This window comes from Nilaparvata lugens, chromosome 13, assembly GCF_014356525.2.
Source record: "Nilaparvata lugens isolate BPH chromosome 13, ASM1435652v1, whole genome shotgun sequence".
NCBI lineage: Eukaryota > Metazoa > Arthropoda > Insecta > Hemiptera > Delphacidae > Nilaparvata > Nilaparvata lugens.
The window spans coordinates 9,348,795-9,375,090 of NC_052516.1; the positions used below are offsets into that span (position 1 = coordinate 9,348,795).

The 26,296-nt window shown below is 33.5% G+C and overlaps 1 protein-coding gene across 2 annotated transcripts in view; it reads left to right on the forward strand.

Annotated features, from left to right (window-relative positions):
• The window catches only part of LOC111055509 (MAP kinase-interacting serine/threonine-protein kinase 1), a 135,069-nt gene that overhangs the window by 87,980 nt on the left and 20,793 nt on the right, over positions 1-26,296 (forward strand). Inside the window, exons 1-2 of one of the 2 annotated variants that reach the window (XM_039439768.1) lie at positions 11,757-13,088; positions 25,249-25,374. In XM_039439768.1, coding sequence (XP_039295702.1) covers positions 13,040-13,088; positions 25,249-25,374 — 175 coding nt within the window. In that variant the 5' untranslated portion in view covers positions 11,757-13,039. Of the gene's footprint in view, positions 1-11,756; positions 13,089-25,248; positions 25,375-26,296 lie in introns of those variants that run through there. The other variant, XM_039439767.1, reaches the window with a different exon arrangement.

Consider the following 26,296-nt stretch of genomic DNA (forward strand, 5'->3'; position numbering starts at 1 on the left):
AAATTTGTGTTGATGGACGTTGATTGAGAATTAATCTCTGATTAATCTTAATATAATTTCTAATTGGTGGTTGGGAGGACATCCAAGTCCATTTTGGTTCCCCAAAACTTGTATTTACAAATGGTGATACATTTTTGAGGATCTTATTATTAATAAAACCTCTAATTGATTATTATATTTTCAGTCGTACGATATTGGTACGATAATGCTCTAGATATTTTGATTGTTATAGTACTTAGGTGGGATTAGAAGGTTACTTGATGTTAGGTTAGCAAACAATACCTACATGATCGGAAAAGAAAAAAACAGGCAATGTTGTGAAATACTTGATTGCTTCTCATTGGGGAATAATTATAATGTACAGTAATAATTACGTAATGTAATGTAATTACAATGTAAGATGAAGGCCCAGGTCTTCCAACCAGTTAGCATTAGAATTGTGTAGAATCATTCATTTTTTGTTAATTTACTAATATCCTATTGATTCAGAGAACTTTAATGTTCTCTTTTTCTCAAGCTTGAATTATTTTTTATATTTATTTTAGTAGGACTACTTGTTTTATTTGTACAAAATAAAAGGTTACCAGGGATTCCTTACAATAATAAATTTTACAATATCCAGCCTAAAGATTATTCCAGAACGTAATCGTTATGGCAGAAGACCAACTGTCAAACTCTGCACTGCGTATCTGATGATAATTTCTACTACGTTGAGTAATAGTTCACGCCTACCACAAAAAACTATTTAATCGAAAATACTACTGTAATCACAAAACCTACGTACAACTTTTTGATAATGTTGCATCTCTCATTTTTTTAGTTTGCAAAAAATTGTACGTAGTTTTAGAATCACACCACTCACCGTAAATGCGTAGAAAAGTTGATAAGTTGCAACTTTTTGTTGTCTTTAAATCTTTAGTTTTTACTATTGGATCATTAAAATAAAACGCCAACAATGGAAGTAATGAAATGGGGGTTTTATGACTGTGTAGTTGCTGCAGTGAGGTTCACTACAATCTGTCAGCTTTGGTTAAATGGGCAGCAATGATGTTATTTCATAAGGAGTGCTGACAGTTTGGAGTGTATCTCACTATGTAGTGAGGTTCACGTTATAATGGCAGAGGAGGAAGATAGGAGAACAACGTTGCCGATCCTTTGTCTTGTCAATGCCTTCTATAGACGGTAGCTGATACAGGTTTATTGATGTAATACTAACTGTTCATTCTCGTTTAAAATGATCAATCATATTTTATCAAGCAAGAAATTATATTTTTGAATAATTTCAAAATGAATTTTCATAATAAATTAAGATGGAATATTTTGTAAATTAATTATTAATTCTACATTGTTGGAACAACAACGTTGCCGATCCTCTGTCTTGTCAATGCCTTCTATAGACGGTAGCTGATTTAGTGATGTAGTGAGGTCCACGTATAATGGCAGTATATAGTGAGGTCCACGTTATAATGGCAGTGGAGAAAGATAGGAGAACAACGTTGCAGATCCTCTGTGTTGTCAATGCCTTCTGTAGACGGTAGCTGATACAGGTTTATTGATGTAATATAAACTTACTGTTCATTCTCGTTTAAAATAATCAATTATATTTTATTAAGCAAGAAATTATATTTTTGAATAATTTCAAAATGAATTTTCATAATTAAGATTGTATATTTTCTTAATTATAAATTCTACATTGTTAAAAGACGATCTGGCAACAGAGCAAAGCGAGAACGAGATAGCGCTATCCGCTTTGTTAAATGATAGACAAGGATAAATGATAGACAAATACCATTGCTAATCAAACACTGCCATTATAACGTGGACCTCACTATAGGTTAACACTGAAAATAGCTTTATAAGCTCTTGTATAGTGAGGTCCACGTTATAATGGCAGTGGATAAAGATAGGAGAATAGCGATGTCGATTCTCTGCATTAATTAATTATATTTATACACTGTCAAAAACATTATTGGCATCGTTGTGGACCGAGAAAAGGATAGTACCACCGGCTTTGTCGAATGATAGACAAGGATAGCGAAACCAAAGTTGAACAAATACTGACATTATAACGTGGACCTCACTATAGAAGGAATGTTCCAGTAATGAAACGTATTGTATAGTGATTTTATTTGCTGCTATAAAGGTAATAGTGGAAAAGAATGATAATTTGAACAGCAATAAAAGAATTGCGATTCTAACTGTAGGTTACTGCATAAATAAGTTGGAAGTAAACAGGTTTTATTGCAGTTTACGCTAAGTTAGAGTTTGATGAGTTCTTTTCCTTGAAGTGAAGTTATTGAAAACTGTAGTGTGTCACCTTGTTAATCAATATGTATGTTATAATACATTTATTACCATAGACTAAGTAAACAGTAAACAGACTAAAGCTGCGTTTACACCAAAGTTATTAAACAAATAATGTTTATTTCTCCGTCCTTATAAATTATATTAGATTGAACATAACCTATCATACACATGATTAATATATTATGTGTTTGTCAAGTTCCGTTCAATCTAATAGAATCTGTAAGGACGGAAAAATAAACATCTTGTTAATAACTTTGGTGTAAACGCAGCAATTAAAACAAAAATTATCTGCAAATATCAGTTTTTGAGAAAGTTATTCAATTTACTACAAGTGACCAAAGCTTTGAGTTGAGTTATTATTGGTCATTTTTGGTAAATTGAATAACTTTCTCAAAAATTGATATTTTAAAAATGTTTTTGTTTTATCTAATCAACAATACCATGAAGAATTAATTACTCCTCTAAATCTCATGGATTCATCTCTTACCGAATTTAAAATGCTCGATCCCAAAAATTTAAACTTGAGACGCTCATATCACAGAAAGTAATGATCGGAAAAAAATGTTTTACTGGGAAAACTTTTTCATTTAGTTAGCTTGATGATATACGAATCGAAAAACTTTGAAAAATATCACCAATAGAAAGTTTATTTTTAATATTTTTTGCACAGCCTTACCATAGGTTAGATCTGATATTGAGATGTGTTCGGATAAAATTTATGTTCTGATTCATATGTGATTATTAGATAATCATTAACTTTTTGGTGAGTGTTACCTTCATTTATCAGGAAATTAAACATCCAAGTACCCTTTTCAATATTAATAATATGTTGAAAAAGTACCCTTTTCAATATTAATAATATGTTGAAACATTTTGTGAATAAAAGTTTGTTTGAAAGGGTTCATCGATTTATAGTAGTCCGATGAAACAGATGAGTGCAACGTTGCCAAATAAGAGTTGATCAAAGTTGTCCACAGCTGATTATAGATGAGAATTGATAAATACCCTTATAATTGACCGAACGAAGTGAGGTCTAAGATTCAAGTCGATGGTTTTGCATTTCTCTTATAAATGTTTATATGTTTGAATGTTTATAATTATGTTTAAATGTTGTTTATATGTTTATATGTTGCGCATTTACGGCGAAACGCAGCAATAGATTTCATGAAATTTGACAGGTATGTTCCTTTTTAAATTGCGCGTCGACGTATATAGAAGGTTCTTGGAAATTTTAAATTTCAAGGATAATATAAAAGGAATAGGAGCCTCCTTCATACGCCAATATTAGAGTAAAAATCAGACTATAGAATTATTCATCATAAATCAGTTGTTGAATGGATTATAAATTGCATGCCATGGCGTATGCAATTCAATATCTCAGTGTAACTTTTTAAAAATTTTGAATTTCAAGGATTATATAAAAGGAAAAGGAGCCTCCTGCATACGCCAATATTAGAGTAAAAATCAGACTATCGAATTATTCATCATTAATCAGCTGTTGATTGGATTTTAAATTGTATGCCATGACGCATGCAATTCAATATTTCAATGTAACTTTGTGAAAAATCAGCTGTTGTGTGGTCTATTAATTGCATGCCTCATTGAATGCAATTTTTATGCACTATTAAATGAACTATTGATTGCATGCAATAACACATGCAATTAATAACTAAAATAACATAGTATTTTCTCTCGACCTTTCTCTGCTTTGAACTCGGGCTGTCCTGTTGCCAGTATGTCTTGAAGGAGATTTTGATGTTAGCATTTTTGATACACCAACCTCAACAGCCATTAGCCGTTTTCACGCCGATATCTCGCCGACACGACATACCGACAGGATTTACTCTGATGGACAGTATAAGAGTAGGCTGTGGTTTATTACTGCGCGAGGTCCACTGTTCACAGAACTACTAGTATACCTGTCGAAGTGGCAACGTCTATGGGTGTGGAGAAACTCATCTGTTCCAATTGCACCGGACTATTTTCGTGCGGTTGACTATAGTGTTATTCTTACAATCCCAGAAATCCTTTGTCTCCGTTAACCTAGTATTAGAATGGAACGTACTTTACATGTTTCCTCAGTGCAGTCATAACCTTACGCAACGCAATAACCTTGAAAATCAATAGGTGGTCCAAAAGGGGAGATTTGTTGTTGGGCGGTTGGGGGTAGGGAGGTTTAGGGTGTGTTTTGTTTTGGTGTGACGTCACTGCTGTATGTCAAGGGCTCAACGCCCCCAGGGATCCACAGATGGGGTGGTTTTGGGTTGGTGGTGGGTGAGGGGTTGAAAGTCACCCCTTTTTGTTCCGGGTAGAAGGTTCTGGAACTTTGTGACGGATGGAGAGGTGGGGTTTGCTGGCAGCGTGGGTTTTAGTGGCTACAGTGCTGAGTTGGATTTATAATATTCATTATTCCTTTTACAAATGATCATTTCATTTGTTTATTCACAAGCCATACAGAGACAAGTCCAATCACTATATATATATAAAAATGAATGTCTGTATGTTAGTTTGTGTGTTAGTTTGTTTGTTCCCTATAGACTTTAAAACTACTTGACAGAACGGCATGAAACTTTGGGAATATGTTGTGTGAATATTGGGGATGGTTTCTGACCAGAAATTTCAATAGGGGGGCTAATAATAATTAAAAACGAATCCATTTTACAGACCTATGTTTTCGAAATTGTCAGCCAAGCGGCTAACGTAGAACGGAAAGATCATCATGATCCAAGATCATGTTGTGATAATATGAAATCAAAACTTACCATCTGTAAAGGTGCGTACAGATTTACGCGCCGCGAACATAAGCAATCCACTTTTAATCAGCTGATGCCAAGCTTTTTATATCTATATCTTATACCGTTTCTGTAAAAATACAGATATAGTCAGCTGATTAAAAGTGTATTGCTCATGTTCGCGGAGAGTATATCTGTACGCACCTTAATAAACACATCACTCTGTGATGAAATTGTTTACTGGTATTAAAACGGTAGTTTTAAGCACATAGGAAGTCCGTATTGAGATGTAAATGAAAATTAAATAAATAAATTTCATGATTCACCAACTAAAGTCAAGTGTGACATGAGATACATTGACGTTTTGGCAGTACGAAGTTCGCCGGGTAGGCTAGTTCAATATAACCGGTAAATTACCGTAATAACATAGAGATTCAAATTTAAATTATTTGTTTTATTCCGATTTGTATATTCAGATTGATGATTCAGTGTATAAATTAAAATGGACATAACCTACATTATATTTTGGACAATTTAAGACAAAATTAGGAAATTGAAGAAGTTTTGGACAATAGCCTGTTTCTTTCTTTTCCGACTACTGTATTGTTTACTCTATCCAATAAATAAATAAGCTAAATTATATACCGTTATTTCTTCATAGTGAGGTCCACGTTATAATGGCAGTGGAGAAAGATAGAACAGCGTTGCCGATTCTTTGCCTTGCCACTGCCTTCTATAGGGAATAACTGATACCGGTATATCTGATGCAATATTAACTGATATGTTGATTTTTGTTAAAAATAATAAATTATCTTATCTTATTCTTTACAGAAATATATTTTCCAATAACTAGTAGTTCTGTGAACAGTAGACCTCACGCCACGCAGTATTCTCATCCACAAGTACCTGATTGAAACTATAGACCTTGTAGAAATACAGCAATAGACTAGACTGGCTTCTCCACACATCTGTGTAATCACTTGTCAGCTGATTTATGATGAATAATTCTAGTCTGATTTTTACTCTAATATTGGCGTATGAAGGAGGCTCCTTTTTCCTTTTATATTATCCTTGAAATGCAAAATTTCCAAAAACCTTGTATATACGTCGACGCGCAATTAAAAAAGAACATACCTGTCAAATTTCATGAAATCTATTACCGCGCTTCACCGTAAATGCGCAACATATAAACATTTAACAATTTAAACATTGAGAGAAATGCCAAATCTTAGACCTCACTTCGCTCGGTCAATTAAATAAATAGTTTTCGATAATTGAGATTGAATATTTTGTTAATTAATAATATTCCTACATTGTTGGAAAACGATCAGGCAACGTTGCAGAGGTAGAAAAGGATAAAATGCTACTTGCTTTGTCGAATGATAGACAAGGATAGCAGCACCAATGTTAATCAAATACTTCCATTATAATGTACACCTCACTATAATATTCATTCATTCATTTATTCATTCATTCATTCATTTATTGTATAAAACACTAAAATCATAATACTGTACAATTGTGTCATTGGAGGAAAAACTAGGCTGAGCCTGTACTATTTCTCTCCATCAATTTTGATAAAATGTTAATGTTGTCCAAGAGTTAAGTTTATAACTTGATTTTCACTTGATTGTCACTTGATTTTCACTTGATTTTCGGTCCAGAAATAATGATTTGAAAATTTTGAATTTTGAAGGTTGATGTTATACTCTAAATGAATCACAGAATGTATCACAATAAATTAAAAACTTTAGAAATATTGCACTCATTTGAAAAATTATTAATTGTCTTATGTAAAGGGTTTGTGCAGGAGTAATGACGCAACCAGCATCACACGGGTTTGTATTGGTTTTAATGGAAAATTGCATAATATTTCTCTCCAATTCAAGGACTAAATGCAGTACTGTATGTGATAATGTAATATTGTTGCAAAAGTTTTGCTGTTTGTAACCAGCACAACTTTTGATTTCAATCAATATTATTATAATCAATGCCAGTTATATTCCAATGTAACACTGAAAGATCACCCGTGCTTGGCAACGGGTTTCAGGAGTATGATGTGAGACTGCAATAATTGCGAAAATGTTGATGTAAGGCAAACCCACTCTTCATCTGATTGTAATTCAATTGAACAATACTATTAGTTCAAATGTAAACTGAAATATCACCCGTGCTTGGCTACGGGGTTTCATGAGTTTTTTAATGAAAATATCCAATATTCATGATAAATAACGTGTTTGGCTTTTTTCTATGCTGACTATTAGTACTCTCTTTCATTTATCTTTGCGTTATAGGTTGGATTTTTCAATTATAAAAGCACAGACAATCACACTCTGTGATGTGTTTGCGACTTCTACATTGTCAGAGAACGATCTGGCAACGTTGCGAAGCTAGGAAAGTATAGCGCCATCTGCTTTGTCGAATGATAGACAAGTATAGCAACACCAACGTTGATCTAATGCTGCAATTATAACGTGGACTTCTCTATATATCGTCAGTGCTAGAAGGATAGCACTATCTGCTTTGTCGAATGATAGACAAGGGTAGCAACACCAACGTTAATCAAACGCTGCAATTATAACGTGGACTTCCCTATAAAATATCGATTGTCAAACTACCCAACAGTAGAACTCATCCACAGTAGAACAACTCATCTACAGTAGAACTCTTTTACTGTGAATAATTTTAGATTCGCTCATATGGGACTAGTTTGGTGAATTGATTTTTTGAGTCGCTCTATGCAACCTGTATCACTCTAGCACCAGCTCTAGACGTGAGGGCAGACCTTGAAAACGCCTTACTCTGTTGAGAGAAACAAAAAGACCGAAAATTGTGTGGTAGTAAGGTGCCTACGTGCCCCAGACAACATAGGCAGTGGCTTCTGCTGTGTTTTGGTACAGTCGTAGTAGAGAGAGAGAAATGGAGAGTGTGAGAGAGATGGAGTAAGAGGGAGTAGAATGAGAGAGCGCGAGTGAGAGCTAGAGAGAAAGAATGATAGAATATGAGCGCTAGGGAGTGTTTGTGAGATAGAGACAGAGTGAGAGAGTGTGATGTAGTGAGACAGAAAGCGTGAGTTAGAGGGAGGACAATGAGAGAGAGCGAATGAGAGAGCCCGACTGAGAGCTAGAGAGAGAACGAGAGAGTATGAGCGCTAGGGAGTGTGTGTGAGAGAGAGTGAGAGAGTGCGAATGATGGGTTTATGAAGGAAGGGTAATATAATATGATAGTAAAAAGGTGGAAAAACTGGTAGAAAAGGGTAGAATATTCCAGAAACAGGATGAGAGAAAATGATGGGTGTCAATGAGCTAGAAAGAGAGAGAATTTATGTTGGCGATGGAGTGGACAAAAAACCTATAGTGAGGTCCACGTTATAATGGCAGTTTTTGATTAGCAATTGTGTTGCTATCCTTGTTTATCATTCAACAAAGCGGATAGCGCTATCTCGTTCTCGCTTTGCTCTGTTGCCAGATCGTCTTTTAACAATGTAGAATTAATAATTAACAAAATATTAAATCCTATTTATGAAATTATTGAAAAATATAATTTCTTGCTTGATAAAATATAATTGATTATTTTAAACGAGAATAAACAGTTAATATTAGATTAATAAACGTGTATCAGCTACCGTCTATAGAAGGCATTGACGAGACAGAGGTTCGGCAACGTTGTTCTTCTATCTTTCTCCACTGCCATTATAACGTGAACCTCACTATAGATTTTGAAAAGGTCTGATGTAATTTGTGTATTGATTTTCTATGAACTATTATACTTTGCAGAATTCACACCACTAACGGAAATACGCGGCTGATGAATTATTGCGGATCTGAGAAATTTACAGGAAATAGTGGAATGAGTAGGGAAGTAGGAGATAGGAAATAGGAAAATATGAACAGGAAAGGTAAAGAAAAGAGAGAAATGAGTTGTAGGTCTATTTATTTATTTAATCATTCAGATTTACACAACTTACAGAAAATTACTACAGGCTTATAAGCCCAAAACGGTTCCAGTTCTAATTTATACAACAGTCCATATGTAGCTAGGTTATGTGTCACTTCAACATTCCCAGTTACACACTCAATTTACAATTCAATACACACAAAAATGTTTGAGTTGATTGATTGAGTTCTTTATGCAGATTACAATTAGATTGTGAGGTGATAGAAGAAGAGTTTTGAATGAATTGGTAGATTATTAGAATAGAAGATAATACTTGATAAAAAGACTAAGAAATATTGTCAAATACCACAGTTTTTATTGAAAGTTTGAAAGACCGGTTTCGGTTGTTACACCATTGTCAATCTCTGGTAAACCATTGAGAATGAGAATGGTGTAACAACCGAAACCGGTCTTTCTAACTTTCATTAAAATCGGTGGTTTTTGTCAATTTCTTAGTCTTTATATTTATAATATGAATAATTACCACAATATCAACTTCTCAACTACACAAAAAGAAGATAATATCAGACAACCAGGCTTGAATGTGTGATAATACAGTAGATTATAGTATAATATGATGAAATAGAAGATTCGTTAAAATAGGTATTGAAAAGAAGAAAGTAAGACAGTAAGAATATTGGTAAATGAGCGAATTTTGGGTGGGGCTTGTGAAGAGAGAGAAATGGAATCCTGTGGAACTTGTGGGTGTAAAGCATGTTTCAAAATGAGATGGAATGAGAATAAACCAGTGGAATAAGTTTGGCTAGATTTAATTGGTAGTGGAGAAAATAAGAAATCTTGAGTAGAGTGCGATGGAAAACTAAACAATTTAAAGGGGTGAAAATAAGACAGTTGAACAGATAAGAAACTAATAAAATTTAAATTAGTGAAAAATTGAGAAATTGATCGACGTAGAATTTGTTCAAAACAGTAGAAAATAACAGATGGCTGGAAGAGTTGGGATGAGAAATAGAGTGTTTAAAGAGAGATAGAAGGTAGATCGAATGGTATGACGTGCGAAAGAGAGGAAAAATGATGAGTACAATGCGGTAGAAAGAGAGGAAGAATAAAGGAATTGAATGGATGACGTGGTTCGATGTGATGACGGTTCGGAGTTTGGGAGTTGAGAGAGTGAGAGAGAGGAGCGGTCTACTACTGCGTAGTAAAAGTTTGGATGCGACGTTGCCAGATTGCTTCCACATCATTGCTATAGTGTTGGAGTAAGGCCCCCTACACACTGCGTCATTTAAGAGTTGCTGCTTCTGGATGTGGGATTGTGTAGCATTGGGTTGAAAGGAGATGTTCACACAGGGCGGTAAATCTCGGTTTCTTTTGAAAGTATTGATGGTTTAGTTAGGTTTCCTATTTTCTGTTGGCAAGAGTATTTGGAGTACTTGGTATGAAAGTATCCTATTATCCTAATTCATCCTAGGATCCTAAAATATCCTATTATCCCAAAATATCCTATTCCTACTATTACAGATCTACTTAATTAGTCTATGATACTATGTAGAATATTTCCTAATACAGTCAGGGTGTACGGTTCATTACAAGTACTAAAATTTCTAAATCCTTAAATCTTAATCCTAAAATATCCTATTATCCCAAAATATCCTATTCCTACTATCACAGATCTACTTTATTAGTCTATGATACTATGTAGAGTATTTTCCAAGACAGTCAGGGTGTACGGTTCATTACAGGTACTAAAATTTCTAAATCCTTAAATCTTAATCCTAAAATTTCCTATTATCCTAAAATATCCTTTTATCCCAAAATATCATATTCCTACTATCACAGATCTACTTAATTAGTCTATGATACTATGTAGAATATTTCCTGAGAGAGTAAGGGTGTACGGTTCATTACAAGTACCAGCAACTCTATGCCACTGATAAAGTAGTATCATAGAGAATCAATAGCATAAGTAGATATGCCATGGTATAGGGCGTTTATGTCACAACTCTTACTGTTATCTCAAGTCGATAGTTCATGTAGGCCTAATTCTTTCCCTTGAAGCTGTGTGACACTAGTAGTCTCTCATATTGTGCCGTTCATACACTCTCACCTCAACAAAACAGTAAAATTCGACAATAATCAACAGTAATCGGCTTGAGATAACAGTAAAAGTTGCGACATAAACGTCCTATACCATGGGATATCTACTTACGCTATTGCTTCTCTATGGTAGTATCAATTCTAAAGCAAAACCCTTTGTTAGTCTCTTTGCTTCATCTCATTTATTTGGAATCGACCAAACTCCAATTTTCTAGCAATAATGTCAAAGACCTAAAGTTGATTAGAACTCCTTCCTAAGGTACTGGAGACTTGTATGATCAATCTCCGTCCATCACTATCGGCTAGCGCACTAGTTTTATCTATATGCTAGTCGAGCCAGAATTAATAGACCGTACTTGGATTATTTAAATTTCGCAAAATGTTGTACATTATTATTCTATATTAGTTTAACGTTTTATTGAGTGTTATGATTAAACAATAATATGGGCATGCAATGTAAAGAACTGACAACTCTAAATTAAATAAAAATCCAACTCTTCAAATTGAACGTTGCTTTACTCAATACTTAATCATACTTCACTGCATTTTTTCTACTTGATTGTAAATTTATGGCAAGAATTTGAATTTTTAAACTGAGATGGGCATAGTAGCTGGCTCGTGAAGTGATCCAGTGTAAACCAGGTCTTGCCTACTGCGTCGCTACCTTCCCCCACCCCTCACTTCATCCATCCCCACCACCGCCCTCTCCGGCTTCGGTTTATGAGCGGCCGACTGTCGTGTTTACAGCTCAGTCTCTGTCGGACCCCGAACGAAGCGCTAGTCAAGTCCGTGTGTCGGAGTAGGATCGGAAGCGTCTCGGTTGACTGTGGGAGAGAGACCAGCGTAGCAGTACAGCGCAGAAGATGGAAGTGTGTTGAACAAAAACAGCTGACTGCTTACCTAGTAGATAGAGTGTGAATGAGTTTCAGAGGAATAGTGTGGACTTGTAAGTTCGAGGAGTTAACTTACTATTGTTTTGGTTGAGAAATAGCTGCAGTTTGAGTTAAGTTAGTTGAAAAAGTTGTTAACCAACTATTTGTATAGTTGTTAACATCAGTCGGAGAAATTGGAAGAGTTAACTAACTATTGTGAAGTTGGTTTTCACGAGAAAAACTGCAGTTTGAGTTTAGTTAGAGGAGTTGTTAACTATATATAGTTGGTTCGTGTATGTAACTGTTTCTGAAGTTGTTAACATCAATCAAAGAAATGGAAAGAGTTAACTAACTATTGTATAGTTGGTTTTCACGAGAAATAACTGCAGTGTGAGTTAAGTCAGTTGGAGAACTAACTATTAGTTTTCAAAGGAGATAGTCTAGTTAGAGTTGAAAGTTTTGTTGAGGAGATTATTTGTGATTTGTAGAGAAGTCCAGAAGTGGTAAAGTCGTTGGAAGTTTTAGATATTCTATAGAAGAGATTGGTAGAGTTCTATATTCTATAGAAAGAGCATTGTGGATGAAGAAGACACCTTGGAGAAGTTGGAAGACTAAATTGTGAAAGATAGTCAAATTTTGTAGAAGATTGTAGGAAAGACAAAGTTGTTAGTAGATTTCAAAAACTTTGGAAGAAATTTGGATAGTAGATATAAAAACGTTGACCAGTGAAATCTGATCTCAGAAGTATATTAGGATATTTCGTTGTAGTTTTGGTGTGTTAAGTTGAAGAAAATTTGAGTTTTCAGAAGAAAACTGTGTGCTACTGTTTGAAAACTTGGTGAAAACAACTTGAAACAGTTTAAGTGGGAGAAGTAACTAGTATTTACGGTGAAAATATTAACTGTGTCGGAACTGTGATATTATTGTTATCAGTAACTTAATAAAAGAAATCGACAACGACTTAGTAATTAATATAAATTTGTGATAATCGCGGTACCTGAGTTAACTATCGTTAGAGAGATAATTGTAATTAAGTATCGAAAAGACTGTGTTCATTACTACCTATACATTTAGTGTGCGAGTGAGTTTGTGTGAAAAGTTTTAAACTTACCGGTGAAAAAAGACAAGAACAAAATGGTCGAAAGTATTCTAGAGGAGCAGCCTCATGGGGAGACTGAGAATGGTGAGATTTTTGGAAATTCTAATTTTTCATTGTATGTAGCAATTTTTAATTAAGTATTTTGCCAATTTTGAAGTTTTTGGGTGGTTTTTGTGATTTTCTAATATGCCGCTTCATTGACCTTGAAATAGTTTGGAATCTTGACTAATTTTGGTAAGTTCTTTCTTGTTTGTATTAATTTTTACATTTTAAAATTTCAATATTCTCCATAATAACTTGTTATTTCCATGTTCCTTGTTTTACTCACATTTTAAAATTTCAATATTCTAAATAATAACTTGTTATTTTCATGTTTCTTGTTCTACTTACTGCAATAGGTAAGGTAAGTATTGCTTTCCAAAAATAATAAAGTTACCCCAATTTCAAATACTCTACACGTTTCAAGGTCACATGAGTCCAAAAACATAATTTTCTACTATAAATATCTCTCTTAATTTTGATGTTTTTGATTGATACTATATAATCGATTCTATTACAAAGTATACTGGATAAAAATAGACGAATGAATAAAAAAAGGCCTCAAATAATGCACCAATAGCATTCACGTATTTAATTCAATCAAATTATAATTATTTCAGTAGACAAATTTAGGCCCGGTTGCACAACAGCCGGTTAAATTTTAACCGTGATTAATTTCACGAGAACCAATCAAAGAAGGCGTTCTAGAAAGGGCGGCTTCTCTGATTGGTTCTCGAGGAATTAATCACTAATAAATAGAATTCTAAGTACCGGTTGCACAACAGCCGGTTAAATTTTAACCGTGATTAATTTCACGAGAAGCAATCAGAGAAAGCGTGTTTTAGATAGGACGGCTTCTCTGATTGGTTTTCGTGGAATTAATCACGGTTTAAATATAACCGGCTATTGTGCAACCGGTACTTGGAATTCTATTGAGAATACCACGTTATAAAAGCAGTGGAGTACAGCTTTGCCGAGATAGCTGATGCTGGTTAATTCTTGTTTCATATAATTAATTTTATGTTATTAGTCAAGATTATATTCTTCCATGGTTAAATGATAAATTTTCATCATGGAGATTGAATTTTATATCAATTAATTCTATTCCTACATTGTTGAATAACGATCTGGCAACATTGTGGAGCCAGAAAAGGATAGCAATATCTTATTATTATTAAACGAAAATCCAAATTAAATGCTGTAATTTACCCCGAAGACTTCTGCTACTGCAAATATTGACAACAGGGTCAACAGCTAGATGGAAATTCGATGAGCGCTACTATTCAAAAATTATTTGTCAGCCCGGGAATAGCAATATCTATTTTGTCGAATGATAGACAAGGATAACAACACCAAATACTGCCCTTATAACGTGGACTTCACTATGGACAACAACTTGCAGAACACATCAGCTGTTCCTATTATTAGAATCAGCTGATCTAACTGGAACCCTCCCTTCAAAAATGTGGAGAATTTGATCCTTTCTTTGTTCCATCCCTTCCTGACTTATATACCTATTGTTGTATTCCAATCTCCAACCCCCTAGTTGTATTTCATAAGGAGTTTTATGCCCTCTACTCTGCGAAAGGTACTTATTCCCTTTGTTGTTCTCCCTTCTGGATTTATTCATCACAACATCACTACCCTTCCACCATTCCAAGGTCATATTATCTCAAGGTCACTACCAAAATATTTTTTTTCTCATCATTTTATTTATTTATCTATTTTACTATTTATTTATTTATTAATTTATTTATCGATGACTTGCTCCCATTCTATAGTTTAGTAAAGTTCACTTTCTAACTGTAATGATAATAATAATAATAATAATAATATAATAATAATAATAATAATTTCTCTGGATGTTGGACGACACATCCAGAGGAGTTTATTCATAAATTCAGGAACATTACATATTATTTTTTCATACATTTTCAATAATATAACAATATTCAAGGTTTACAAAATGATACCTCACTATATAATATATGTGTTGAGGCTATCATCAAATTAATACAAATTTATGCTACAACAGATAATACAAAAATTCCAAAAAATCTAAAACTATATCTATTACCCTATGCATCACCTAGCACAATGATACTAAACCGAGGTACTATTTTCTACCTATAAATTAACTTATTGACCGAGCGAAGTGAGGTCTAAGATTCAAGTCGACGGTTTGGCATTTCTCTTAATGTTTAAATGTATTTATGTTGCGCATTTACGGCGAAACGCGGTAATAGACTTTCATAAAATTTGACAGGTATGTTCCTTTTTTAATTGCGCGTCGACGTATATACAAGGTTTTTGGAAATTTTGCATTTCAAGGATAATATAAAAGGAAAAAGGAGCCTCCTTCATACGCCAATATTAGAGTAAAAATCTGACTATAGAACTATTCATCATAAATCAGCTGCCAAGTGATTACACAGATGTGTGGAGAAGCCAGTCTATTGCTGTATTTCCATAACGTCTATAGTTTCAATCAGGTAATTGTGGATGAGAATACTACGTGAGGTCTACTGTTCACAGAACTACTAGTTTAAAAAGAATACTACTTAAATCTAAATCCTACTTACTATTAGCTCCTCACTACTTTGTATTCCAATACTGAATAACCAATGTCTAATTTTTCTTTTGAAGCTAATTATATTTTCCTCTCCTTTGATTTGTAATGGTATTCTATTAGATATTGTAGGCCCTAAATATCCTAGTGATCCTTGCCCAAATGCTGTATTCATTCTTGGTACTTCTTGGTTGTAACGTTCTATTATTCTAGTATTATGGCTATGATTTATGATATGGTTCCTATTTTGATGTTTTTTCATATACCCTAATAACAACAATATATACAATTGCCTAACGCTGAGTACTCTATTTTCTATAAATAATTCTACAGTTGGAAACCGGATTTCCCTGTTTCCCATTATTTTCAAAATGCGTTTTTGTCATTATTCTTATTCATTAAACTGTCATTATTCCTTATAGATCATTATTCCAAGGTCATATTATCTAAAGGTCACTGCCAAAATTCCTATTTTCCTCATCATTTTATTCATTTATCTATTTTACTATTTATTTATTTATTGATGCCTTTTTCCCATTCTATAGTATAGTAATGTTCACTTTCTAACTGTCATTATTCCTTATAAATAGCATCAATCCTTCACATTTAATCAATGGTGTCAGTTTGAAGTAAATCTCAATATTTTTTCATATTTTCAATTTCATATTTTCTATCTTGAACAATTTTTTTCTGTGACAAAAAGTCATGAACCTATGAATCTCACTAAAGATCGTTTTATCAACTAAAAATAGTCATAGGCTTTGAATCAATTTGCATGCTCAGTGTCAATTCATCAATGAATCCTTGAATATTGATTAGAGTTTTTTTTTGTTTTCGAATAATCTTTGTTGGGTTATCGAATACTTTGTTGAGTTGAGCTATGAATAAGTGAATGAATCACCAGACAATAATAGTTGACTGTTTTAGTTAACATCACACAATTAATAGTTAACATTGTCATAGTTGACATTATACAGTTGATAGTAGATATACTATTATAGTTCACATCACACAGCTAATAGTTAATGTCATAGTTGATATCTATATATATAAAAGCGAAATGGCACTCACTCACTGACTGACTGACTCACTTACTCACTCACACGCATAACTAAAAATCTACCGGACCAAAAACGTTCAAATTTGGTAGGTATGTTCAGTTGACCCTTTAGAGGCGCACTAAGAAATCTTGGCAATATTTTAACTCTAAGGGTTGTTTTTAAGGGTTTAAAGTTCGTCTTTTAGCATGTATATTCTTCTTCTCCCAATCTCTTAATATTATAATTGAAATTTCCATATCATATGTTACTATAGAACTATAATCTAGATAGAGTACCTCTTCGAAACAGTTGTTAACTGGCAACTAAATTAATAATTTTGTCAGGTTGGCATTAAGTTGAGTTGACTTTGTTAGGTTGGCACCAAGTTGAAGATTTAAATGCATTTATCGAGGAAAAATTGATTGGGCACTGCTACTTCAATCCTGGGAATATTATATTACTAGCCGTCAGGCTCGCTTCGCTCGCCATATCCGTTTAGCCAGACGTTTAGTCTGGACCCCCGACTGGATTGTCCTAACATGATAAAAATGCATGCGAGCGAAGCGAGCCTGCTAATCTCATTCTTGGACAATCCAGTCGGGGGTCCAGGGGGCGGAGCCCCCTGGCTAGACGGATATTGCGAGCGAAGCGAACCTGACGGCTAGTACTATTATAGTTTACATCACACAGCTATTAGTTAACACTGTTATAGTTAATAGTTTTAATTATACAGTTGATAGTTAATACTATTACAGTTTACATTGCACAGTTAAAGGTTAACACTTTTATAGTTAAAATTTTACAGTTGATAGTTAATACTATTATAGTTGAAATCACACAGTTAATACTTAACACTGTTATAGTTAACATCACTCAGTTTTAATAATATACAAGTTAATAAACATTTTCATTGTTCAACATGATGGAGCTCCTCCACCTTGAGTAAATTGATAAAATCCTAATCATCATGACAAGAGGTTGAATCTATTCTGGTTAACAACGCAGCATGAATATTCATTAATATAGTTAGGTCCACGTTATAATGGCAGTGGAGAAAGATAGGAGAACAACGTTGCCGATCCTCTGTCTTGACAATGCCTTCTATAGACGGTAGCTGATACAGGTCTATTGATAAAACACTTCATTGACATGGGCTACTTTTAAATTAATACAACAAAATTAAATCTTATAGCACCCTTTATTTTTAAAAAACTTTGAAATAAGGTATATTGATGTAATATTAACTGTTCATGGTTCCCGTTTAAAATAATCATTTATATTCTACTAAGCAAGAAGTTATATTTTTCAATAATTTTATAATGAATTTTCACATTGAAAATTTTGTTATTTGAGATGAAATACATGAATAAATAAATGAGATGAAGAGATGAAATATTCTGTTAATTATTAATTCTACATTGTTAAAAGACGATCTGGCAACAGAGCAAAGCGAGAAGGTAACACTGATTTTTGGCGATGTCTTTGAATTATTGGATGTTTGATTGAAATTGAAATAGGTTTCAACGAATCGGAACAATTGCCTAACATTCAATACTATAAAAAGTATTGTTTGTATTGAAATTGGAATTCATTCAATTGGACACTGATCTAGCCTTCAATATTTCCATACGTACTACAAAAAGTCCTCCAATCACTGGATATTTCAGAATTTTCATAGCATCAGAGTTATATAGTAGAACGAAATTTTTAGCCGAAGAACCCTCAAGGTTTTTGATACAACACTGTAGACATATAAAATCTTGAAGGCGACACTGTTGTTGAAAAAGATCAATTTCACGGAGTAGACTTTAATTGTATTCGACGATAATTTGTTATCAATTGAATTTGTTTCTCTCTTATCTGCGTTGATAAGACCCTCCGAGCGTCAACAAGTCTGTACAAAATTAGCCTTGAATAATCAATCAATCAATAGACAACTGTGATCAAATGAAGACGAACTTTTTCATGCAGATGAGTTTTATTTTTGGATCTTTCTGTATCTTTTTATTGAACTGTTGTTGTTTTTCAGTTGAGTTGATGCAGTATTGGGGTTATTTATAGTTGTTTTTATTCATTCTGATTGATGTTCGTTTGGTTTCTTATTAGTTCTTGTATGCCTGTGTTCTTGCCTCGATGAGAAGAAAATTAGAATCTGTTTTTTTCATATTGCTTTACTCGTACATTGAATTTTTTATCATAGTTTTCTTAACTTTGTTATATGCAAATCTAAATTTATCAAGCTTTCCAAATTTGATAATTCATTGATTTTATAGACTTGAGTACAAGTCTAAAAGTTAATATAGTCGAATAATATTTATCAAAGAATTTCCAAGGCCGGAGAAACAGACAGTTTTCTCATGTAAATAAAAATATAACATATATAATATAACATATTTAACATAATTATATAATATATATGTAGGTAATATAATAAAATATGATTTGTGTCATTTGTACCCTTTTAAATTATTTTGTCACAATTATTTTATTTATATTGAATGTAGCCCTAAAGAAAAAAGACAATTGTCTCATGTTTATGCAAAACTTGGAAAGAAAACTTGTTGTTTCAAACAAAATAATTTTGTGTCTCTTAACAAAGTAATTGTATCAATTGAAAATGAATTTATATTGTGGAAACTCTTCGTAATTTTCCATACTTATCCAATAGAACTGTGTTTTTTAATGATTGTATCATTTTATGTAAAGTAACTCATTGTCCAGTACACAGAAAATTAGCTGATTGAAGTGAAATTTGATGAAAGATATAAAAATTTTCGCTAGATGCTCATTTTTCAATTATGTCAGCATTTCAATTGTGTTTTGTAATGTAAGACAAGAGTAATGATTTCATATTATCTTATTACTTGAGTTATAGAGAGGTTCGGAACCCACCTGAAATACTATGTGAGGTTAAATTGAATTGAAATAAAAAACTAATAAAACTACCAAATACATTTGAAAATTCAAAAATTTGGATCCAATCTAATTTCCAGTTTCACACAAATTTTAAAATGAAATTTAGCACACCACAGGTCAATGCACTTTTGTCAGAATTAGAACTAGAGCTTCCCCTCATTCTTTACCTCCTCCTCCTCCTTCTCCTACTCCTTCACCACCTACTCCTCCTCCTGCTCCTCCTCCTCCTCCTCCTCCCACAATTGACACGGATATTTAAATTGCTTGAGCATAGTAGTTGAGGTCTCAGTTTGAGCGAGTAACAACTTGGCTCAACCTGATTCAAATTTCAAGTTTGTGCCAATATCAGTCAATATAGAACATCCACTGTACAGTTGTATCGACGACGTCATTTGGCTAAAAATAAAGCGAATAGAGAAATATAGAAACAATGATGCTGAAAAGAAGGCACAGAGAGGAGGCGGAGAAAATAAAACAGTCGGTTGATGGAAGTGGTGAGAAAAAGGAGAAGAAGAAGAGGGTGAAGAAGGAGAAGAGGAGGGAAAAGAAGAAGAAGAGGAAGAAGAAGAAGAAGAAGAAGAAGAAGAGAGAGGAGGAGAGAAGAAGAAGAAGAAGAAGAAGAAGAAGAAGAAGAAGAGAGAGGAGGAGGAGGAGAAGAAGAAGAAGAAGAAGAAGAAGAAGAAGAAGAAGAAGAAGAAGAGGAAGAAGAAGAAGAAGAGAGAGTAGAAGAATATGAAGAAGTAGAGGGAGAAGAAGAAGAGAAGAAGAAGAGAAGAAGAAGAAGAGAGAGTAGAAGAATATGAAGAAGTAGAGGGAGAAGAAGAAGAAGAAGAATAAGAATAAGAAGAAGAAAAAGAGGACAGGAGGAGAAGGAGAAGAAGAAGAAGGAGGAGGAGAAGAAATGATCATATTGTAGTAATACTTTTTCGAAGCTATTGGCATTGTATTTACGAAAATAGGTACATTATTTTATGTTTAGAAGTGTGAATTTTTATGAGATTTTCCATAAAACTGGCTGGAATAAGTATAAATTGCAAAGTAATAGTTCCATTCTACAGAAATAGACTGATTTTCCTCTGGAAAACTTCTAAAAAGATATATTATTCAAAGTAGAATGATTTTATTATTGAGATTTGATTTGTCCTCATGAATAAATACATCCAATTCCACTGTTCTAAGTTGTTATCCTATAGAAACATTGATCAACTACTGGTGGTTTCAGGTGATATTTTATTGACTATATTCATCAGTTCTATTAATTAATAAATAAATTTCTATCCATAGAGAATTGTTATTTTATTGAATAAATTCATCAGTTTCTATTCATTCAAGAATGAATTACTATCGATTGAACAGTGTTATTTTATTCTATAATCATATGCTGATAGTGAATGTTTTTGTGATTTTTATGGCTTCAAATTTATCAAGTTTATTAATATTTTTCAATTTATTAATGTATTTTCAAGTGTAATAATAATTTGTTTCATCTTTCTGATCAACCGAGATACAATTTTTTTAGTATAATGTATATTTGGACTGTAAATTTTTGTGATCTTTATAAAAGTGTTTTCATAACCTCATTTGGACTATTTTTATCAAAATTAGGGAGAGGAACAGTTTTGGGTTTATCCTGATGATTCTCTCCCAATCATTAATTTGATGTTGTGATTAAGGAATGTAATAAATGTAATTTTATTGAATAAATTCATCAGTTTCCATTCATTCAAGAACGAATTTCTATCGATAGAACAGTGTTGGATGTAGGAGATTTCTCTTTGCTGAAACTGTATACAGGCAACAACCGTTTCTGTTCCTGCTAGTTCTTTCTCTTCTTTCTCCTTCTTCTTCTATCTCAGTGCACTCAGAGTTCAGTTCAGTTCAAGTTAGTTCACAATCATCCCACACCAGCACACCACACCTTACCAAAACTGAATCAATGACTTTCTATTTGTACTCCGAATCTCTCACTACAATCTCTCTTTCTCTCTCACTCACTCACCATCTCTCTCCATCTCTATCCTACTATCACTCCACCTATTTATCCCTCTCTCTTTCTATCTTCCATGAAGCTCTCGATTTGTTTGAAGTTCTATCTCTGTCTGAATGTTGGTAGGTTCTGTTCAGTCGTGCCAGAAGAGTTTTGAAATGAGAGAGTTTTTGGTAACAATATCAGCACGATATTGATACAGTCAGTAGGATTCTATAGTGAGATTCCACGTTATACAGTCGGCCTCAGCCAAAGTTTAAATGAATTAATATTAAGCTTACAAGTTTTCCTGATTATATTATTTTAATAATTTAATAAATTTGGCTGAATATCTCTGAACACAACCATACTCTAGAAAATTGTAAACCACAAAATTTCGCGAATTGAATATGTTTATTGTGAGATAAAGTCATGTTATAAAGTCAACACCGGATAAACATTGGTTTGTTGCTATCCTTGTTTGCTATTAGTAAAAGCAGATAGCTCTATCGTTCTCCAACTCCGCACCGTTGCTAAATTGTTTGTAGGCTATGAAGAAATATATAATGAACTACCAGAAAATTTAATATCAATTATGAGAATACATGATTAAATCATGAAACGTTATATTTTCTTGGAGAATAGGATATTTTTGAGATAGTAATTGATCATTATTAACAAGAATCAACAATATCGCAGGCTGCACAAAAGCCTGTTAAATTTTAATAGTTTTTAAATGTCACGAGAATCAATCAGAGAAGTCTTCTCCACGGAAAAGCCATTTTTGATTGGTTTTCGTGGCGTTTAATCATGATTAATATTTAACAGGCCTTTTTGCAACCGGTGCTCGATATTATATTAGATATACCGAGATGACTCAAATCACAGCTATCTACTATAGAAGACGGTGGATAATGAAATATGGCAACAATGCCGTCCTATCGTTTCCACTGACTTCATGACGTGAATCTCGATGAAAGTAAAAACAGGTTCAAATATTGTAAATAAGTTTCAGCAAAAGTTGGTAGGGAATATCACAAGAATCCTACTTGATGATATACAAGTATAAAAATATCACCTCGAAACTTGATTATGAATGGGCTATAATTTTGGAACAACATTCGGCTGTTTGTTATGATGTTGGTTGGTTTAAAACTGGATTTTTGATTGATGTTGGAGTAGTATTTTTACAATCTTGCTGATGAAGAAGAAGAAGATGAAGGAGAGGGCGAAGAAGGAGACGAAGAAGTAGAAGAAGAAGATGATGAGGATGAAGAAGAAGAAGAAGAAGAAGAAGAAGAAGAAGAAGAAGAAGATGAGGATGAAGCAGAAGAAGAAGATGAGGATGAAGCAGAAGAAGAAGATGAGGATGAAGCAGAAGAATAAAAGGAAGAAGAAGAAGAGGAAAAAGAAGAAGTAGAAGTAGATGAATAAAAATTTGGTTTGATGTTGGTTTTTGTATTTATGATGGAATAAGTTGGCTAGAAACATTATGCTAGTCTGTTATTCTCGTTTATTCATTGTCAAACTGTTTGTTTAAGGTGCATTTGTATTCAGACAATATTGTCAGAATAGCAATGTGCCAAATCCAGCCAATTCGTGTCGTGTTTAGTCAATCAGAAGTCTTCAATCTGCTGATGTAAATTCAAGATTCAAAATACCTTGCTACTATCAAGATTTTTGTGTTCATTTTCAGTCATCTTTGTGTACAAATTTGTTAATTCAAGTCAGTGTTTCTCTTCAGTAGATATTTGTTAATAGGTTCTATCAGTTGATTAAAGTGTTTTCTTTTTTGTTACTATTCATTCAATATCCATCGAGAACATTTGTCCATCCATTTGACATCCAGAGATTGTCAATTTGGTGTAAGGGTAAGCATTCCTGACCGGCAATTATGAGGTACTGGGTTCGATTCCCGGGCTGACAGATAATTTTTGAATAGTAGCGTTCATCGAATTTTTATCTAGCTGTTTACCCTGTTGTCAATATTTGCAGTAGCAGAAGTCTTCGGGGTGATTTACAGCATTTAATTGGGATTTTCGTTTAATAATAATAATAAGATTTTTATGGAAGGAGATGTTGTGATATTTCTCCATAATTGAAAGAATAAAACGTTGATGTTGTCAATGCCACTATCTTATACTATAAAGAAAATATAGTAATACATACATAATAAGATATGCCATGGTATAGGGCGTTTATTTTCCAATGTTCAATGTTAAATCAAGCCAATAGTTCTAGTAGTTGTTTTTGGTGAAGCTATGTGACGCTGATAGTCTCTCATACTGTGCCGTTCTTACACTCTCACCCCAACAAAACAGTAATAATCGACAGTAGTAGACAGTAATCGGCTTGAGTTAACAGAAAGAACATCGGCTACAGAACGACAATGTTGAAAAGTTTGATTTCTCTATTGTTTTGTTTAAATTTTCAGTCATTTTTGTGTTAATTTTAGTGGATTAAGTCTGTTTCTTTCCTCTCTTTCTAGGAGAGTGAATGTCAGCGGTGTATACAGGGTGTCCCACGGAAGGTGTAACAGCCGAAGACCATGGATTCTACATTGAATTTGCAACAAAAAATGTCCAGTAAAATTTCCTTTTATCGACCTTAGTTTTAGAGATATTTCGATTTTTCTATGTTTTTGAAAAAGGTTAATAACTAAAAAACTATCAGTCGAAATCCAATTCCAAGGACATGGGAAGAAATAGGAAGAAATTTTCAATAATATCCATGTAATTTGTTCCTTTGTTTGAGGTTTTTGAACTTTTTATGAGTGTTCAAACTGTTTGAAATTTGGATTTGAACTCGACGAATATAATTTTTTTCCTACAGTTACGTTGAAAAGTGGCCATTGCTGCACTGATTACAGAACGCAAAGAATCACTTTTCCGCTCTAGTGCGGGAAAAATTTTTCTGCACTCCAGATTTGCAACATGGCAACGCAAAATACTTAGTAGGTTATATGGAGCAACAGTGCAGCAAAATCAAAATGAAGTTGGTAACAGTGACTGCTGTGGCTGCTATAGTGAGCAGAGGTGCAACCAAGCACAACGCGCTAATTATTACATTATATAAATATAACCAAGGACAACATTTTTATTCAATTTTGACAATAAATTAAGGTTTTTATCAATAATAAAATTACACAGAAAGACATTTGATGCATTTCAGGCAATTTTGCCCATAATTACCCACTTTTCATATTCAATGGTAACTGTAGGAAAAACTTAATGTGAAATACGTGCGCAAAGTTCCTCTGCTGCACTCAACAAACCATTCCGCCCTCGCCTACGGCTCGGGCGTAAACGTTTCTTTCGGTGCAGCAAACTGTCACTTTGCGCACCAGTTGCACAAATAACTATTTCAACTTTGAATGCTCAAAAAAGTTCAAAAACGTAAAACAAAGGAACAAATTATATGAATCTTATTGGAAATTTCTTCCTATTTCCAACCATGTCCTTGGAATTGGATTTTGACTGATAGTATTTTAGTTATTAAAGTTTTTCAAAAATATCGAAAAATCTAAATATCTCTAAAACTAAGGTTGATCTAAGAAAATTTTACTGGACATTTTTTGTTGCAAATTCAATGTAGAATCCATGGTCTTCGGCTGTTACACTCTGTATAATGATTTCTGTATTGTTTTCTCTACATTTTCAGTCAATTTTGTGTAAATTTCCATTAATTTTAGTCGTTTTTTCTGTCTGTTTCCAGGAGAGTGTGTGTCTGGGGTGTTGCGAGATAAGACGAATGATGACGTACAGGCGCGCAAGGAAGAGGCTCGCCAAAAGAGAAGGAAGAAGAAGACCGCAACTAGTCTGGTTACCTCCTGCTTTCAAGGTAAGATCTGTTCGGAGTTCACCTAAAACACCAAGTTCATTCATCTCTCACTATCATATTAGCCTATCACCTTTTGAAGAATCTTACAATCCATCTAAAACTTGAAGTCCATTCATCTCTTATCATCTTACTCCAAAGTGAGGTCCACGTTATAATGGCAGTGGAGAAAGCTAGGAGCCGATTCTCTGCCTTGCCACTGCCTTCTATAGAAAATATAGCTGATGTATCAACTGTTAATTCTTGTTAAAAATAAATTATTCCTTATTCGTCACAAAAATATGATTTTATAAGATTTTTCATAATTGAGATTTAATATTTTGTTAGTTGCATTCCTACATTGTTGAAAAACTATCTGGCAACATTGCAGAGAAAGAAATGGATGGCACTATGTGCTTTGTCGAATCATAGACAAGGATAGCAACACCAATGTTAATCAAATACTGTCATTATAATGTAGACCTCACTATAGAAAAGGATAGTGCTATCTGCTTTGTCGAATCATAGACAAGGATAGCAACACCAATGTTAATCAAATATTGCTATTATAACGTAGACCTCACTATAGAAAAGGATAGTGCTATCTGCTTTGTCGAATCATAGACAAGGATAGCAACACCAATGTTCATCTAATACTGCCATTATATCGTAGACCTCACTATAAGGTTTTTGCATTATCCGTAGTAAAAATTAGTCTGCTTTGTAGGTTAGAATGGTTTGGAATCCACCTAAACCATTGTACATCTATTTATGATAAGATTCAAGACATTCATTATTCATTGTAGATCTAAATATTATAAGATCTAAGTCAATCCATTGTAGATCTAAGGGTTTTGTACCTACCAGAGAGTACCTAGGAGTACCTAGGAGGTACCTAGGCAGAGAGAGAGAGTACCTTGAGACTTAACTCTGCCCTTAATAAAGG